The 18833-nt window shown below is 44.9% G+C and overlaps 1 protein-coding gene across 1 annotated transcript in view; it reads right to left on the bottom strand.

The window, feature by feature from the left end:
- The window catches only part of LOC149438170 (uncharacterized), a 98414-nt gene extending 82669 nt beyond the window's left edge, over positions 1–15745 (bottom strand). Inside the window, 2 exon segments of the mRNA XM_089660186.1 lie at positions 14443–15275; positions 15278–15745. Of these exon segments, the coding sequence (XP_089516312.1) occupies positions 14443–15275; positions 15278–15719 (1275 nt within the window). The 5' untranslated portion in view covers positions 15720–15745.
- Positions 15746–18833: the final 3088 nt, after the last annotated feature.

Genomic DNA, 18833 nt, shown 5'->3' with positions numbered 1-18833 from the left:
ACTGAAGGGGTAAAGGTGACCGCGACGCACATTCTGTTGCGGGCCAAATTTTTGGAAGGCATCGATACTAAAATTCGGGAAAGGCTGGTTCTGGCCCGACCCGAATATAATAAGATGTCTATCCCTGCTATCCTTTCCACTCTTGCGGCAATAGAGAGGGAAATGGATAGAAGAAAACAAGACAAGGCCAAAGTTCTTATGTCCCAGACCCCACACGAAAAACCAAGGGATCTGGGTCACAGGAAGGATAGGCCCCCACCCAGGTGCTTCCAGTGCCACCAAACGGGGCACATGAGGAGGAGCTGTCCCCAATTACCTAAAGGTCGGTGGCAGTTCATTCCTGATGAGTCCTCCGCCCCTATGACCACCATGGTAAGTAACTCCTATGAATTCTCATAGGAAGTTGACAAATCGGTGTCGGCCCAGATCCATCTTTTTCTAGAGGAATTAAAATATCCCCTCCCTTGCCTCACTGACACCGGTGCAGCAAGAACGGTCCTGCGAAAACAGGACATCCAAGGCAAGGTACCCCTCTCAGGGGAAAGCCCTCCTAACCCCTACTAACCTCACTATCAAACGATGCACTATTCTTAACCCAGCTTCTCTTCTTCCTGTGTCGGAAGATGAGAAGGGGGGGGAGGACAGCAATGACAGTGCTGAATTTTGCAACACGACTAACAATACTAACACCTCTTCTGCTAACATGTCTTCTTTGTCCACTACTAATCTCTCTTCCAAAGGACACGACTGCATTTCTTTGGTGGAACTGGAGTCAGCGGCGACACACCCCATATCACCCCGAGAGTAGCGGTAAGGTTGAACGTCTTCCGATACCCAAAAACCTTGGCCTGAGTGTCTCCCCATTGCCCCCTATTCCATCCGGAATGCCCCTCGGCAACCACATGGGCTGTCACCCTACGAGGTGTTGTTTGGGGGACCTCCCAAAACAGGGTTGTACTTTCCTCAACAGTTGTTGTCTTTGCATTCACAGCTTACAGGTTATGTGCAATCTCTGCAACGGGAGCTGCAGAAGATACACCATCGGGTTCGCGAATCGCTCCCCGATCCAAATACAATAACAGGTGTTCTTTCTATTGAGCCAGGTGATTGGGTCGTCCTAAAGAAACATCAAAGAACCGGACTCGAGCCACGGTTCACCGGACCATACCAAGTCCAGCTGACGACACCTACCTCACTCAAGCTCGAGGGACGAGACAACTGGGTGCACGCAAGCCACTGCAAGAAGCTTCTCAGCTACACCAGAGAATGAGGGGTGTCATTTTCCTTTTTCTTTTTGTTTGTATGTCTTACATGTGTGTGAACGGAGGAAAAGATGGCAGATACCCCAACCTTTTATTTAAAATGCACCTACGTTTAGCCAGAACCGCCAACAAAACCAACTGTTGGGTATGCTCTAAGCCCCCACCCAGTCATCACATGTCCGCAATGGCCGCTGTTCATGCCCTATATGACATCCGCGTCGGCATGAAAAAGCAAGGGACCCCTGGTCAGCCCCCACGTAGACATTTATCGGTAGAACTTAATGACACATTTTTAGCAGGTAACATCAGTTTCAGCACCAATATTAGCTCTAGCTCCTGTAGGGCCGTCACCAGTCCATTATGGGTAACTGGGCAGCTAGGCAGCCCTCAGGTGTGCTTTAACATCAGCTTTGGCACAGGTAACAAGTTTGTTGGGACTACCACCTGTGAGGGAGGTATAACTGTCAATCTGACTAACCAGACTTCCCTTCTGAGTAACCACACTGACCGACCAGACCACGTGTGTTGGAAGGACGGATGTGATGTGCAGACTGAGGGAGCAATCCCCCAGTCTGTGCAACTGTTGCTCAGTGCCAGAGGCCGAACGAGGAACTCCTCCTGTTCTGCTCTGACAGGTCCATACTATTTTCTGTGTGGTTCGGCAGCCTATAGAACATTCCCCCAGAACGCGAAAGGTTCGTGTGCCCTCATAAAGCTAGTCCCCGCATCCTATGTAGTGATGGACCATGAAGAGTTGATGGTCCACAAGAAGGTAAGGATGGCAGGGAGAGTTCGCAGGGAACTGTTCTCTGAGGGCGACCAGGCATGGGCTTGGTTCCCCTCATGGACAGGATGGGGAATAGAACTTATGAAGCGCCTGAACAATTTTTCTGTCATCGTGGATAGTATGTTTAACGAGACCGTAGAGGCTGTCAGAGAAATTGCCCAAGAACAACGGCAGATGGGAATTTTAGTGCTTCAGGAGAAGATGGCCCTTGATTATCTTTTAGCCGCCAAAGGGGGGTTCTGTGAGTTCATCGGAGAGGATTGTTGTACTTGGATAGAAGACACCGATGACAAGGTCCAGGCCCATATGGACAAAGTTAGTGAACTACAGGGAAAAGCTAGAGCTATAGCTAGTGAGGGTTGGAATCCGTTCAAGGGTTTGGGAGGATTGGGAGATTTCCTGTTCTCCATCGGATCTTGGTTGAAGGAAGTGGGAGTGTATATCCTGATGCTTCTCTTTTTCATCTGCCTTTTATATGCCGCGGTGAGATGTTCCTGTTGCCTCATCGACCGTGTAAGCCAAGCTCGGGCAGACGACCACATCTCCATGCCCGCTCCGGGGATCCCACTCCAACCACTGATCGGGGGAAGACCTCACCAACCAACCACCTTCTCTACAGATTACGTCCTGGCTTCCCTCTAATTTATCTCTCTGAAGACCACATTCTCCAAGACCTTCAAGCAAGCTTCAAGCCTCATCATTGTTTGTGTCTGCGATTTGGAAAACTGTCTGGGTCGAGACCAGCCTTGTGTGGCCCCGTCTGCAGGGGCAATTTGAGAATCTATTGCTGGATCTCCCCAGACCACCGTGGGATCACAAGCTTTATTCATACCACAAGTCTGTTTGTGGTTTTTGCAAGAGCCTTCCTGTAGTGAAGGTTCCAACGCTCTTGAGGATCATCGCTTCAATCAAGCCTGTTTGCGTCGAGTCTGCGTCGGGTCTTGTTGTTTCAGGTACCCCGTGGAGCTTTATTCTCAGGGACAACTACAGGAACTCTTTGAAGTTTGAGACTACACCCATCAAGCTGAAGAAGATCAAGAAGGGACACGAGGAGAATATGATAAAACAGGAGGGAATGTCATGGAAATTTTGTATTATTGGTCGAACTTTAAATGTGTCATATATTCGTGTTATTCATATGTCTCTCGTGTGGCTTAATTAAAGCTCTGAAGGCTGCAATTGGGCCATGCGCATGTACAATGTATGTATTACAGTACTCAGCTTGGTAATGGATGAGATGGCAGATCTGCGCTTATAGACCGGCGTGTATACCACCACAGCATTCCATGCGAATGCTGCTGTCAGTAGACCGTGGGCCTGTATCCGCATATCAGCAGCATGGTACCACGTGGGCTTCATAACGCAATGCGCAAGCGGTGTGAACTCCACGTGTAGGCTTATGCATATCTTACAACCCATTACAAATCTGAACTGTATCCGGATGGATGTGTTTTAATAAAGATCGTATCGGGCCCATCCAGGTACAGACTGATATTTTTAGGGAGATGCTTGTGCAGAGAATTTTGCATACCAATAGAAGCTAGTAGGACAGGAAATATGACCTCAGATGGCTCATAGGGGGGAAGGGGAGGAAGTCTGCTGACCTCAGAAGACTCATGGGGGAGGACCAGTGATAGATAATAGCAAAGGCTATGCTCCAATTGGAATGTACATCCTCTGTATAGGCAATCCCCATTGCATTGTTCGGTGGGAGGGATTGACTTTATTCATGTGGGGGGCATGTGTGTATTTTTAATAAAACAGAGAGCTGAGCCTAAAGCCGGCCCTTATGTGAGTTGCAACAGATCCTGAGTGTCGTTTGATCATTCTAGGGTAACGGAGCTCCAATCACCCACAAATTCAACAGAACCAAAGTATTTGGATGGGCAGGAATCGTGTAGTTTGGCTGCAGTCGTGGTAAGCGAGATTCGCACAGCTTTATGGGGGATTTCTGCGCATCCAACTGCGAGTACTCACGGTAAGGAGAAATTCGTTAAAGCGAATTTCCAAGACAAACACTAGCAGAGATAAATACACAACCTCATCCAGATCCATCCTTCCCATCAACAAGCCAAGATGGCTTCCCTGTGCAGCCACTTCTGGTCAGGATTGGCCTTGGTGTAATGTCAGGGCTCCCGGGTATGACCAGAGGTGTGTGACTGACGCAGGGAAACGCAGGCTTCAGATATGTTATAAACAATATAATTTATTAACACTAACAATACAAACATAAACGCAGTGCAATGCTAACATAATACAGTGCAAACAAACCAAACCAACCACCCACAGATAACAGTACATACAATGCAAGCGTCGTCAGGCAGGCCGGGTCAATATCAATCGGGCAGGTAGGTACAGGGGGAGCAAGCGGAGAATGGTTGGGGTCACAAGCCAGGGTCAGCAGGTAGCGGGCAGCGTGGTACAGAGGGTCAGGCAGAGGGATGGTCAGGAACGAGCCGGGGTCAGAGCAGGAGAAGTCAGCAGAGGTACAGATCAGGCCGGGTCAGCAACAAGACAGGAACAGGAATAGGAACAGAAACAGGAAGCAGGATACAGGGCCCAGGAAAAACACACACCAAGGCCGAGTCTGCAGGTCTGGCCATCCCTTAAATACACCAGTATAAGCAGTTTCAGGTGTTTGGCTGGCTGCAAGATTGAGTCTCTGATTGCTGGGAGCACCCGCTGGCCAGCCCTGGTTTTTTTTTTTAAATATTTTGATTTTTTTTATTATTTTTACACTGTCCCTTTCATTTTTTTTATCACTTTTAATACAATCACAGGGAATACAAATATCCCCTATAACTTCAATGGACATTGTCATATATTCTTTTTTGAGAAATCTGGGGTCTATCAGACTCTGGATATCTCCTCTGCCCTTACATTATCTAATCAAACCAACATCGGTGATCAGATGCTTTCCCAATTTACAAATGGCGCTGTTTCTATCCTGCGAAACTGAAGTGATGAAATGCTTGTAGCTTCCGAATTCTTAGACTATAGAGATGATTGGCACCACTCTGGTCTCCAATGCTGTAGGCATCATCCTGGTATTACCATTCAAAGTCCAGTGATGTAGGGGCGCATGCGCAGTGGCTCCGGCGATGGACGCTCAGGGAAGAGAGCTCCGTCCACCTGCCAGTACGATCGTGGCACACTACGACACCAGGGAGTCATTAACAGCTCGTTAGAGCCATTAACCCCTCGCCATCCATTCTTATTATTATACAGTATTTATATAGCGGCAGAAGGTTTGCTCCGCGCTGTACATTATAGTGGGGACAGAACATGAGACAATACAGTAACAATACAATACATGAGGGGTGTGAGGGCCCTGATCCTGGGAGCTTACAATCTAGGAGGGAGGGGATAGTGGTACAGGAGGAAGTGGCTGTGGGGGATGGAGAGGTAGGAGGAGTGGAGGAGATTGGTTGTTAGGTGAGGGTGGGGTAGGCTTCCCTGAAGAGATGGGTTTTCAGGGTGCAACTAAAGGTGAGGAGGGTAGGTGACAGTCTTATGGATTGGGGTAGTGAGTTCCAGAGGATGGGGGAAGTCCTGGAGAAGTCCTGCAAATGGGCGTGGTAGGTGGAGACCAGGGAGCTAGAAAGTAGGAGGTCTTGTGAGGAGCGAAGATTATGGGTTGGGTGGTATTTGGGTATCAGATCGGTGAGGTAGTTTGGGGCAGCATTATGTGAAAGGATCTAGATAACTTCCATTGTGTTGATGTACGCCATTTTAAGTATTAAGTTAGCTTTTTCCAGATATATTAGAAGTTTAATGAAACTGTTTTAGTTGTTGAAGGTTGTATCAACAGAAGCTAACATGACCCTGACAATGTCTTTATCTGGTTGTTTTTCAGAAAGTTAGCCAAAATAACTTATACCAAGAAATGTATATGTCATGTTTCATGTAGTCAGCTCATGATGGATATTTACAATTACAGTTTTAGAACTCGCTCCCCCCCCTTATTATTATCTGTAGTCTATATAATCTTATTAATGTCTAATAAACTTTCAACATCTCTGAACATAAGCTGTTATTTCCGTGTTCAAGGGGTGTTCCCAGAATTCTGCTGATAAACCAGGAATCTCTCCACAGACCGGGGGTCTCTGAGGGGATAAAGAAAATCATCCTTTCAGCTGGGGGCTCGTCCGGGATGACCACCCACCTCACTTGGTAAGTAAACCATTTGTCTTTTTATGACTAAAAGCTCTTTCTTGCCCTGTGTTGAGGGAAGGTCTTGAATCATTCTGTATTGTCTATATAGACCCGTGATAACCTGTAGCTGCTTTTGGTAAAGCAGACGTAACTCTTTGGTAAAGTTACAATATAGTGCACTATAAAAAAAAAGAGTCTTTTTGGTAAAACACAGATTGTTCTCTGGTAGAACATAAAAGAAATTGTTCTTTGGTAGAACACACTGTCCTTTGGTAAAACAGTGAAGAGATAACTTTTGGGAAGTTATCAAAAGGTTAATAAGTCTGTGGAGCAGATTCTGGTTTGTCTGTCTTTTGCTTTTTCTTTCTGTCGCGTAGAAGTATAAGATAATTTGTTGTGTGGAACAAAATAAGATTTGAAGGTAAAATTGTCTTATCCACTGTCTAAATATGGGTCAAGGAGGTAGTTACCCACCAGGTCCCCCAGAAAAGGGAGAAAATTGTAGGGATTATGTTGCTAGAGTTTGTGGAACGGACTATTATTTAATAAATCCCTGGGTGGATTGTATGGCAGGCTGGACAGAAGCCATGGGAAGTACAGACCCATTCCCAAGAAAGGGGGCAAATGATCCTTTTCATACAGACATGGTTAAGGGATTATGTTTGGGGGACAAACAAGCCTTTCCTTGGTATGAGGGGGACCCACAATGGGACCAAGTTTATATGAAGAAAGGGGGAGAAAACTGGTTGAAATGGTCACCGTATTGGGTTGATAATAGCAAAGGAAAGTTAAATTTGATTTTCTCTTTAAAACAAAAGAGGAAGTTGAAATTGGATACATTAAAAATATGACAGGAAAAGCATCAATCTGAAAAGACATGCAGACCCAAGATTGGACTGAAAACAGTTCAGACACCAATCCCACCCCCTCCGTATAATATATATCCTTCATTAAGTTGTTTTAAAAATGCTGCTGATGATGATTTTTTGATTAGTTTGGGGATGATTACTCCCCAGCCTAATGCCCCTCCAGCCCCTGCTCCTGTCTCTGCAGCTCCAGCCCCTGCTCCTGCCCCTGCCCCTCCAGTCCCTGCCCCTGTCCCTGCGCCATTTCCCGTCCCGGATCTACAACCAATTTTTAAAACAACTTAATACAGCCAGGCCCCTCCACTTGACCCAAACAGATCATTAGTATAAAATCACCAGACAAAGAGGGTAGCCAAGTTCAAGGCATCCTTACGGAAAATAATGACAACGAAGGAGAGTTGGAATACGAAGAACAGGGACAGGTAAATATAATAAAATTACAGAAAAAGGATGGTCAATGGAGAAGAAGTGACACCAGTCATAGAAAGGGCAGAGAGGTGGAGGAATTTAGAATGCAGCTTAGATCCATGGATAAGAAACAAGAGGGAAAAAGAGAAGATGAGGGGGCCGTAGGAGGAAAGGAGGTGGCTATATTGACACTACCATTTCTCACAGCAGGAGAACTAATTCTAAAAAACCCCATAGAATTAGAAGATATTAGTAAGATTGTTAAACATTGTCCCAAGCCTACAGTATCTCCTGGAGGTACACTTGCTTATGTAAAAAAGGCATGTTTGGGAAGAAATTACACACAGGAAGATATGAGATTGATCATTGATGGTATTCTGGGAAATAATCCAGCTTGGGATTGGATAAATGTAAAAAGCATTAGTCACATAGAACCAAGTAATACACAGGCTACTGCCTATAAACTGAACACCACAGAAGGGAGAGAAACTATGTGGGGGGAGCTTGACACAGAACTAAAAAGGGTTTTCAAGAATAAGGCTTCCCTCCCTATTGCTACAGCATGTAAACAGAAGGCAGGAGAAACTGTATTAGAATTCTGGAAAAGGTTGAAGGATGTCTGGACACAAGAAGCAGGACTGGCTCTAACTGGAGAGTTAAGTTCATTGATGATTCAGACATAACAGGTCTTAAGCCTGAAGCAGGATTAGCCGTGAAGCAGCAGGTCTCTGACTGGGCAACTAAAACTGTTGTTGAGTTTCAGACCTCCCTTCACGAGAAGGAGGCAGTGGGATGTTTAGATATTGTAAGAAAAGAGAAGGTTAATAGTAGTCATTTCCAAAGTGACCCCCAACAGGGAAATCAAGGGCAAGGACAAAGAGGAAGAGGATGGTATAGAGGTAGAGGAAAAGGAGGATTGGCAGGGGAAGAAGTAACTCTGAACCCCTCCAAATCCCCAGAAGAACTGGATGTTTCAACTGTGGAGGACAGGATCACTGGAGACATAACTGTCCATATGAACCTTCCTCCTCCCAGGGACAGCCACAACAGCGCCAACAGAGATACCAACCACCTAATGCCACCACCACCCCCCAAACACCACAGGCACAACCCCAAGATATTAAATATCCAATTCAGTGGGGGCCACAGCAGAACCAGAGACAATAGGGATGCCTGGAAGGTGGTGTCCCGGCATTTCCCTTGGTTTCTTCATCATACAGGCAGCAGCCCCTCATTTCTTTACAAGTAGGGGGGGCTGAAGTTCCATTTTTGATTGATTCAGGTGCGACATGCAGCAGCCTGAGTGAGGAATGTATCATGGGGAAACTAAAAATGCCGAACCTTCTATGGGAATAAATGGGATACTAACAAAAACCCTCAAGACTCCCCCCTTGCCCCTTTCAGCCCTCACATGGGATGAGGCCATCACTTGTCACAGGTTCAGAATCATTCCAAATTGCCCTGTAAATTTGTTGGGAAGAGATCTTATGGGAATTTTAGGGATTTCTCTGAGTGTAACATCAGAAGGAGGTATTGTTGCCAGATCCTCCAAAGTACCCATTATACCTGCCTATTTCAATGATGAGAGTCATCCCTCACACATTACACCCCCTCCTGATACACATCCAGTTTGGGCCACAAATTCTATGGATGTAGGATTCATTTCATGTACACCGTACACAGTCACACTCAAGGAAGGGGCATTGCCCTACAAACAGAGACAATACAAATTGTCGCCAGAGAAGGAGGAAGGGATTGCACCTCTAGTGGAAAGATTTTTAGAGACAGGTATTTTAGAAGAAACGGTTTCTCCTTACAACACACCTATCAATCCTGTTAAGAAGCCGGATGGCTCCTGCAGGTTTGTACAAGATTTGAGGACCATAAATAATTTGGTGGTTCCAATAGCCCCAATAGTGCCTGATGTCCCATCACTCCTCACCTCTATTCCATCCGATGCAGAATATTTTACAGTGATTGATTTAACAAATGCATTTTTTTCGGTTCCTATGGACCACCAGACGAGGGCGCTATTTGTATTTATATTCTGAAATTGCCAGATCACCTGGTGTAGAATGTCCTAGGGTTTTGTAGATTTGCCTGCAGTCTACTCACTTGCCCTCCAGACCACACTGAGGTCCTGGACCCCTCCCAATGGTTCGGTCCTCCTACAATATGTGGGACCTATTGATTTGTAGTCCAAGTCAGGCGGCCAGTCAGGAGGATAGTTGGTCTCTGTTAGAATGGTTGTCAGGGAATGGTCACAAAGCATCTAAAAAGAAACTGCAATGGTGCCAAAAACAGGTTGAATACCTTGGTGTTACTCTAAGTCATGGTGAGAGGAATGTCAGTCACAAAAGAGCTGCGGCTCTCGTGGGTCTGCCCCGCCCACAAACAAAAAAGGACATGCTACCTTTTCTTGGTATGATTGGTTACTGCCGCCAATGGATACCTGATTGTTCATTCTATGATCACACTCTGAGGTCTGTCACACTTTCAGAATCACCTGACATTCTCACATGGTCAAATGAAATGGTTGATGCCTTTGTGTACCTGAAGAATGCTATGGTAACGGCCCCTGGTCTTGGACTACCTGACTATAGAAAATGTTTCATCTGTATGCGGGGGAAAATTGTACAACCATGGCGGGGGTCCTGGCTCAGGAACATGGAGGCAAGCTCCGCCCTGTAGCTTTTTTTTTCCAAAGTAGTGCCAACTCAGGTTCAGGACATGCCTGCTTGTCTGAGAGCTGTTGCATCCTGCGCTATGGTGGTGGAGATGGCTATTTCTTTCACATTGGGACATGAAACTACCCTACACACCACACATCAAGTGTCCTTACTACTGAAAAACATACACACTCAACACATGTCAGCACAAAGGTTGAGCGGATATGAAGTGATTCTTCTATCTGATCCCAACTTGATTATTAAATATTCTTCAGCAAATTCAGGTCCTGCTCCAATTTTGAATGCCCTATTGGGGCTAAAGGGAGAACAGGATGAAGTGGCACCAGAACACAATTGTATAACCCACATACAGCAAGACACTTCCCCTAGGCCCGACATGTCAGCTGTGGCTCTTGATGGGGCCCCAGATGTGTTTGTAGATGGTTCATGTTCTAGGCCAAATGATAATACTTGCCATGCAGGAGATGCCATTGTGCAACTTCCTGACAAAATACTCGAGGCAAAGCCAATCCCATATCAGTCAGCCCAAGCAGCCCAACTGATTGCCCTTACAAGAGCATGTCAATTATTTGCAGGACAGGATGTCAACATTTACACAGACTCCAAGTACGCCCATGGTGCTGTACATGATTTTGGGGTCATTTGGGAGAGAAGAGGATTCATTGCTGCTGATGGCAAAACCATATCTCACTCTTCCTTGATATCTGATCTACTCAAAGCCATACAGTTACCAAAAACATTAGCCATTCTCCATTGCAGGACACATACAAATCGCAGAGATCATATTGCCAAAGGAAATGCATTAGCAGATAAGGTAGCAAAGGAAGCCGCATTACAACAGGTGGCCAGTGAGCAGATGTCTATGCCCACTTCAGGCGTCACAACCACCCCACATGACCAGATGTATGCAGATTTACAAACATTTGCTACAGAAGTCGATCTAGCAGACTGGAATGGTTCTGGAGCACAACTAGATCCAGCTTCTGGTCTAGTGTGCTTAGAGGGGAAACCATGCATTCCCATGTCAAGTGCCCCACTGTTCATTGCACAGTACCACGGTCTAGGACATAGAGGATGGAAAACGACATGTGAAACATTATTGCAGGATTTTTACATTACAGGCTTATCTAGGTTGGTGAAAGAATATGTTTCCAGGTGCATTACATGTATAAGGAACAATCCACAGAACCCAAAGAAATCACAACACCAGCATCTAGTGTACCCAACTACACCTTTCACCCATTTACAAATAGATTTTACCCACATGACAAAAACAGGACACAGGCAAGAGTTTTTGTTGGTAATGGTGGATATGTTCAGCAGATGGGTGGAAGCATTTGTCACTAATAAAGAAGACGCACAGACTGTAGTCAGAATTCTTACACAGGAGATAATACCCAGATGGGGATGTCCGCTGCAGATAAATTCTGATAACGGACCAGCCTTTGTGGCCAAGGTATGCCAAGACCTGGTAAAAGTACTTAGATTGGAAATGTCATATTCCCTATCATCCTCAAAGTTGGGGTATAGTAGAAAGGATGAACAGGACGATTAAGGATGAGTTGAGGAAGGCCACTGGAGGAACCTATACCCACTGGAAGAAGATGTTACCTGCAATTCTAGCAGAGGTAAGAATGACACCTAATAAGACTACAGGGTTATCTCCTTTTGAAATATTAATGGGAAGACCGTTCCCCACTCCTTGGGCTAGACAGCCACTTATGTTAGAAAGAGGGGACCTTGACCTGGTACAACAAGAATATGTGAGAAAATTGATTCAGACTTTAGATCAGATTGAAAGAAATGTTGCTTGCACTTTTCCTTTATTTTTCAGGAACCAACACACCTTTTCCAAGTGGGAGATGTTGTAGTGGTCCGCCAACTCGCTAAAGACAAGAAGCAAGGCTACCCCTTTGGACCGCCTACTACGGTGATAGCGGTTACCAGAACGGCTGTTCTGGTGGAGAATTCCCAGTCCTGGATCCATGCTAGTCGAGTGAAGAAGGTGAACCAAACACCTGAGAAACACGAGATGGAAAAAGGAGGTGAAGTGAGAGGAAAATCCTCGAAGAGCAGGTGAAGTAAGTGAAAAAGACCCTGAAGATGACATTCCTTACTGCCGCTCATGGTGCTTTGAAGATCTGGGTCCTATTGGGCACACTGACTGCTCTTTTTCCTGCCAGTATGGATCCTAACTAACTGTATTTATCACCCTGAGGACTTGGGCCTAATAAAAGGTATCTGTGGTCAAGGACTAGATTTAAATGAGACCCAGATAACCAAAAGTGAAAGAAAGTCAAAAAGAAGTTTTGAAGAGAACAATCCTTTTTCAGGAAAATGTTGATGATGCAGTTTAAATCTGCTTATGCTCAAAAGTCAGGTTCTGATAAATGTTGGATCTGTAGTAAGTTACATCCGAGCACATATGAAATTCCTCTTCTGGCCGCTCCAGGCAAAATATTTTTGTTAATAACAGGGAATGTAAGTATTGGTTTGACCAATATTATTTCTAATGCCACCATATCTTTTCCAACTCTGGGAGTCACTCAACTCCCCGATTGGTGTTTTAGACTGGGGAATACTTCCCACAAGGGAAAGGGAATGTGCTCTCAGTCCATATTAAACATATCTGATCCTGGAAGGAGGGATGGAACTTCTTCTGTGAAACTCTGGCAAGTAAATGGTAGAGCCCTGAATGAAAGTTTAGAAGGGATACAAGACAATGTGGGAAAACTATGTTTGGAAAACTTCTTTTTTATTTCACACTTGTTGTCACCCCTGAATTTCACTCTGCAATACAAAAATTGCCAATTTCCTTGGGAAACAATACCTATATCTGTTGTGGTAAGATCTGTTACCCTTGGATACCGAGTAATGTCCAGGGCTGGTGCTATGTAGCCCAATTAGTGCCAATCATGGCAGCTATAGACCAGAAGGAACACCAGGTAACAGCCAGTACATACCCAAAACACCAACTAACTCTGAGACAGAGAAGGGAAACCAAACAAGAAAAGGTAGATCTATTCTCTACAGGGGATAAGGTTTGGTCATGGTTCCCTACCTACACGGGATGGGGAATAACACTCATGAACAAAATAAATAATGACACAAACATTATTGATGATATACTGGAGAGGAACTCTAAGGACATGGGGTTGCTAAATACCGAGACCAGAGCTATTAGAGAACAGCTGGAGATGCAAGAATTAGCTATTGAAAGCATGAGTGCTGCTCTGACAGGTCTGTGTGAGATGACAGAGGATTCTGAATGTTGTACTTGGATATATAATACCACAATGACTGTTCCAGATTATGAAATAATAAAGCAACACAGGGAACAGGTAGATGGTTTAATGGAAGAAGCTAGAGCTATAGGAAAAGATGGATGGACTCCTTTTGATTGGTTAGGATCAGGATTTGGTTCCGTCTTTTCATGGATGAAAGGTATCGCTGTAAGAATAGTCATGATATTGTTTTTTGTTTTATTTTTATATCTATGTTTTAAATGCTCATTATATTGCATTGCTAGAGCTACCAAGCAGCAAAATACAAATGAAGGTTATCTGGTTATGTACAAAAAGATGAATGAGGTAAAGAATTGAGATCATGTTCATGATCTAAGAGGGGATTGAAAGGATCTAGAGAACCTCCATTGTGTTGATGTACGCCATTTTAAGTATTAAGTTAGCTTTTTGCAGATATATTAGAAGTTTAATGGAACTGTTTTAGTTTGGTGAAGGATGTATCAACAGAAGATAAGATGACCCTGACATTGTCTTTGCCCGGCTATTTCTCAGAAAGGTAGCCAAAACAGTTTATACCAAGAAATGTATATGTCATGTTTCATGTAGTCAGCTCATGATGGAAACTTACAAGTTACAGTTTTAGAATTCGCTCCCCCCCCTTATTATTTCTGTATCCTATATAATCTTAGTAATGTCTAATAAACTTTGAACATCTCTGAAAATAAGCTGCTGTTATTTCCGTGTTCAAGGGGTGTTCCCAGAATTCTGCTGATAGACCAGGAATCTCTCCACAGACCGGGGGTCTCTGAGGGGATAAAGAAAATCATCCTTTCATATATCAGGGTGTGCTTCTTCCCCACATGAGAGCTGGGATGTCCAGCAACATTCATCTAGAAGACATTTCCCGCACTCAAGGCACTAATACACCTCCAGGGTTGTGTGGGATCCCTGATGTACAGGAAGACAGGATTTCAGTGAGGAACAATCACCTCACTCAGGACAGGAATATGGCCTCTCACCTGTGTGAGATCTCTGATGTCTGGAAAGATCGGACTTCTGTGAAAAACATTTCCCGCACTCAGGACAGGAATATGGCTTCTCCCCTGTGTGAGATCTCTGATGTCTGGAAAGATCGGACTTCTGCAAAAAACATTTCCCGCACTCAGAACAGGAATATGGCTTTTCCCCTGTGTGAGATCTCTGATGTCTGGAAAGATAACACTTCTCTAAAAAACATTTTCTGCACTCAGTACAAGAATACAGCTTCTCCCCCGTGTGAGATCTCTGATGTTTGTGAAGAATGGACATATGTGCAAAACATTTCCCACACACAGGACAGGAATACGGCTTCTCCCCTGTGTGAGATCTCTGATGTGTGTAAAGATTAGAGTTGCTTGAAAAACATTTCCCGCACTTAGGACAGGAATACGGCTTCTCCCCCATGTGAGATCTCTGATGTGTGTAAAGATTAGAGTTGCTTGAAAAACATTTCCCGCACTCAGGACAGGAATATGGCTGCTCCCCCGTGTGAGATCTCTGATGCCTGGAAAGATAGGACCTCACTGAAAAACATTTCCCGCACTCAGGACAGGAATACGGCTTATCCCCTGTGTGAGATCTCTGATGTTTCTGAAGACTGGACTTTTCTGAAAACCATTTCCCGCACTCAGGACAGGAATACAGCTTCTCCCCTGTGTGAGATCTCTGATGTGTGTAAAGATGGGACTTGTCTGAAAAACATTTCCCACACTCAGGGCAGGAATACAGTTTCTCCCCCGTGTGAGATCTCTGATGTGTGTAAAGATTGGACTTCTCTGAAAAACATTTCCCGCACTCAGGACAGGAATACGGCTTCTCCCCGTGTGAGATCTTTTATGCCTATTAAGATTGTTTTTAGAACTGAAACATTTCCCGCACTCAGGACAGGAATACGGCTTCTCCCCTGTGTGAGATTTCTGATGTTTGTAAAGAATGGACTTGACTGAAAAACATTTCCCACACTCAGGACAGGAATATGGCTTCTCCCCTGTGTGAGTTCTTTTATGCACATTAAGTTTGGATTTGTAGTGGAAACATTTCCCGCACTCAGTACAGGAGAACCTCTTCCCTGTTGGAAGGCCGGCCCGGTCCCGCACAGTCTGAGGTTCCTCAGGATACGAGGAATCCGATGGTCCATCTACACTGGGTGGTGCCGGATGGACATTGGAGGGAGCCGGGTTTTCTCCTGGACTATACTGTGTGATGTCCTCATCTTCTACTTTCCAGTCTAGAGACAAAGTGAGACAATCCTCAGAGGTTTTCCTCATCTCCCGGCCATGGACTAAAATACAAAGACAAAGAGGATTACTAGACAGGAGCTGATTGGTTCCCCCAAACCAGGACTCCGCCCACATCAGGCAGCTTGGTCTCTGAGGAGCTTACAATTCCACCCTCAAGGGAACTAGGAAATGGCTCCTCTGATCTCCTACCAGGTCATTTCTTTATTCATGGACCTTAGTCAGAGAGTGAGGAAACAACCAGAACTGTCTTTTATAGGAGGGACAGTGATGAGGGGATTATAGGACGAGGGTCCCCACCCCCTCTATCACTCATCGCCATCTTCCCAACACAAGAAGTACTGCACTTCCTTATTTAGTCCATGATTTAGTCATGAAGAACAGCGGGGCTGAGCCCCACCAGAGGTCAGAGAGTGAGGATGGGGGGAGAACAACCAAGATGAAGACTGGACTGATCCTGAAGACCACCATCATTGGGGTATTGACTCCTCCCTCATTATCACTTTCTGTTTAAGAGTCCAAAGTTGAAGGATGTTATCACATTATTATCACCATGTAAAAGTCTGTGCTCCAATCACATCATCCGATATAAAATGTCCAGCTGGGAGGAAATGGGGGGAACAAAAGAGAATCCATATTATGTGTATATATAGCAGTGGGGGGAGAGAAGAAGTCAGGACTATGTAATGTACAACATAGAGTATATAGTGCAGGGGTCAGGAGTATGTAATGTACAACATGGAGTATATAGTGCAGGGGTCAGGAGTATGTAATGTACAACATAGAGTATATAGTGCAGGGGTCAGGAGTATGGAATGTACAACACAGAGAATGTAGTGCAGGGGTCAGGAGTATATAATGTACAACATAGAGTATATAGTGCAGGGGTCAGGAGTATGTAATGTACAACACAGAGTATATAGTGCAGGGGTCAGGAGTATGTAATGTACAACATAGAGTATATAGTGCAGGGGTCAGGAGTATATAATGTACAACATAGAGTATATAGTGCAGGGGTCAGGAGTATGTAATGTACAACATAGAGTATATAGTGCAGGGGTCAGGAGTATGTAATGTACAACATAGAGTATATAGTGCAGGGGTCAGGAGTATGGAATGTACAACATACAGTATATAGTGCAGGGGTCAGGAGTATGGAATGTACAACATACAGTATATAGTGCAGGGGTCAGGGGTATGTAATATTGGTATTCAGTAATCAGTGGAAGATTACTGTAGACAAGTTGCAGAGATCCCACACCGCTGCCTCCCATCTCCTGAGACTGCACTCAGTGACTTGGATCTGAGACACTACAGACATATCCCTCCACCCGGCACAGCTAGCAGACAACAGAACAAGTAGCCCTGGGAGACTTGTTCTATCAGAGATTTTACTAGACCCGGGCATGGGGAAGAAGATCCAAAGCACATAATCGAGGTCAATCAACATTTTGCTGCCAGCTGAACCCCAGAACCTCCATAAATCCAGTCTAGATACATAAATTGTGTCTGCAGCACAGAGAAGGAAGATTATCCGAGAGAAATCCAGGAATACAGGACGGGGAACACAGCTCAGGAAAGTGACCAGGGGATTACAGACTGATATCACCCAGTCCCCGCCCTACTCTGGACCAATCAGTGAGCAGTATGGGTGGAGGAATGGATTTAGTGTTCATGACCCACCTGTGCTGATCTCTGTAGGAGTGTCCTCCTCTATAAATGTCCCCGTTATTCCATCCTCCTCCATAGACTGCTGATCATCCCTCACATACGCCTCTTCTTCTTCTGCTTTAATCTCAACTTTTATATCTATCAGATCTTCACCCTAATAAAATAATAATAGAAGAGTTCATCTGTAAAACATAAACTCCAATATTATGGCATCACATAAAAAAAAAAAAAATCACTTCTGTGAGTCCATATTCTAGATTCTCCATCCCACCAACCTTGTAACAGTGAGGGATGGTGTGACCTCCCTGTGTGGAATCCCGGGAATACAGAAGACGGGGACATCTCTCTGGTGGGTTCCTGGTATTAGGTGGCTCCATCATATCCTTGTGTCCTTCTGAAAACTCCTCCATCACTCCATACTCCTCATCCTCCTCTTTATACTCTTCTTTAACAACAAAAATATAATCATCGAGGATTCCACTCTGAATATATAATAAAAATGCCATCAATGGTAACAATGCAGATAATGTACAGATCCTAATGATACTATCAGTGATTGTTCCTCATCTACCTGATGATGGTGAGGGATGGTGTGACCTTCCTGTGTGGAATCCCGGGAATACAGAGGACGGGGACATCTCTCTGGTGGGTTCCCATGACTGGATCCATCTGTAGGAAACACACACACTGACTGAATCCATTGTTTCTATGTGTTTATCAGATGATGGGGGATCTAGGTGGATCCTCCGTACTGCTCTCTCCTTTACAATAAAGTCTCCTCTTACCCGGTGATGTGAGGGGCGGCTGATTGTCCATCATGACGTCCTTGTAGAGATCCTTGTGTCCTTCTAAATACTCCCACTCCTCCATGGAGAAATAGACAGTGACACCCTGACACCTTATAGGAACCTGACACACACAATGATACAGTCACCATCCAGACACATCCCTTGTCTGTTACTGGAGAATGTCCCAGAATTCCCGGCACCGCTCACCTCTCCTGTCAGCAGCTCAGTGATCTCTCTGGTGACTTCTAGAATCTTCTTCTTCTTTCTCTCTTCTATCAGGGAGGGAGGTGGAGGCAATGTGATGTCATATGATCTCCAGACTTCACAGGAGGAAAACTCTACATCTGAACACAAAGAGTCACATCAAATGATATTCCCAGAATCCTCCTCACCTCTCCATTCAGGTCTCCATTTTATTAAAGCCCCACATCAGACTGAGATATATAGCGCATCCAAGAGACCAAGCCGGGGTCACTACACAGAAAATCAATCCAAGGAAACAACAGGCAGGACGAGGAATAGCAAGAAGGAGCTGAGAGACAAATGAGAATATTGCTCAGCCAATGGGAGATGATCTCAGCATGACTTCCATCATGAAGGAGATGAGGGGGAGGGGAGGAAGTCACTGAAGGTGACCATAGATCCATGGAAATTCAGCTGGTTCAGCAGGGATCGCTCACATTTC

The sequence above is a fragment of the Staurois parvus genome, unplaced genomic scaffold (assembly GCF_062004578.1).
Source record: "Staurois parvus isolate SC_StPar_1 unplaced genomic scaffold, SC_StPar_1.0 ptg001208l, whole genome shotgun sequence".
In the NCBI taxonomy this organism is placed as follows: Eukaryota; Metazoa; Chordata; class Amphibia; order Anura; family Ranidae; genus Staurois; species Staurois parvus.
Note: the sequence above shows the minus strand (reverse complement) of the source record. Positions and strands in the feature narration are given on the sequence as shown.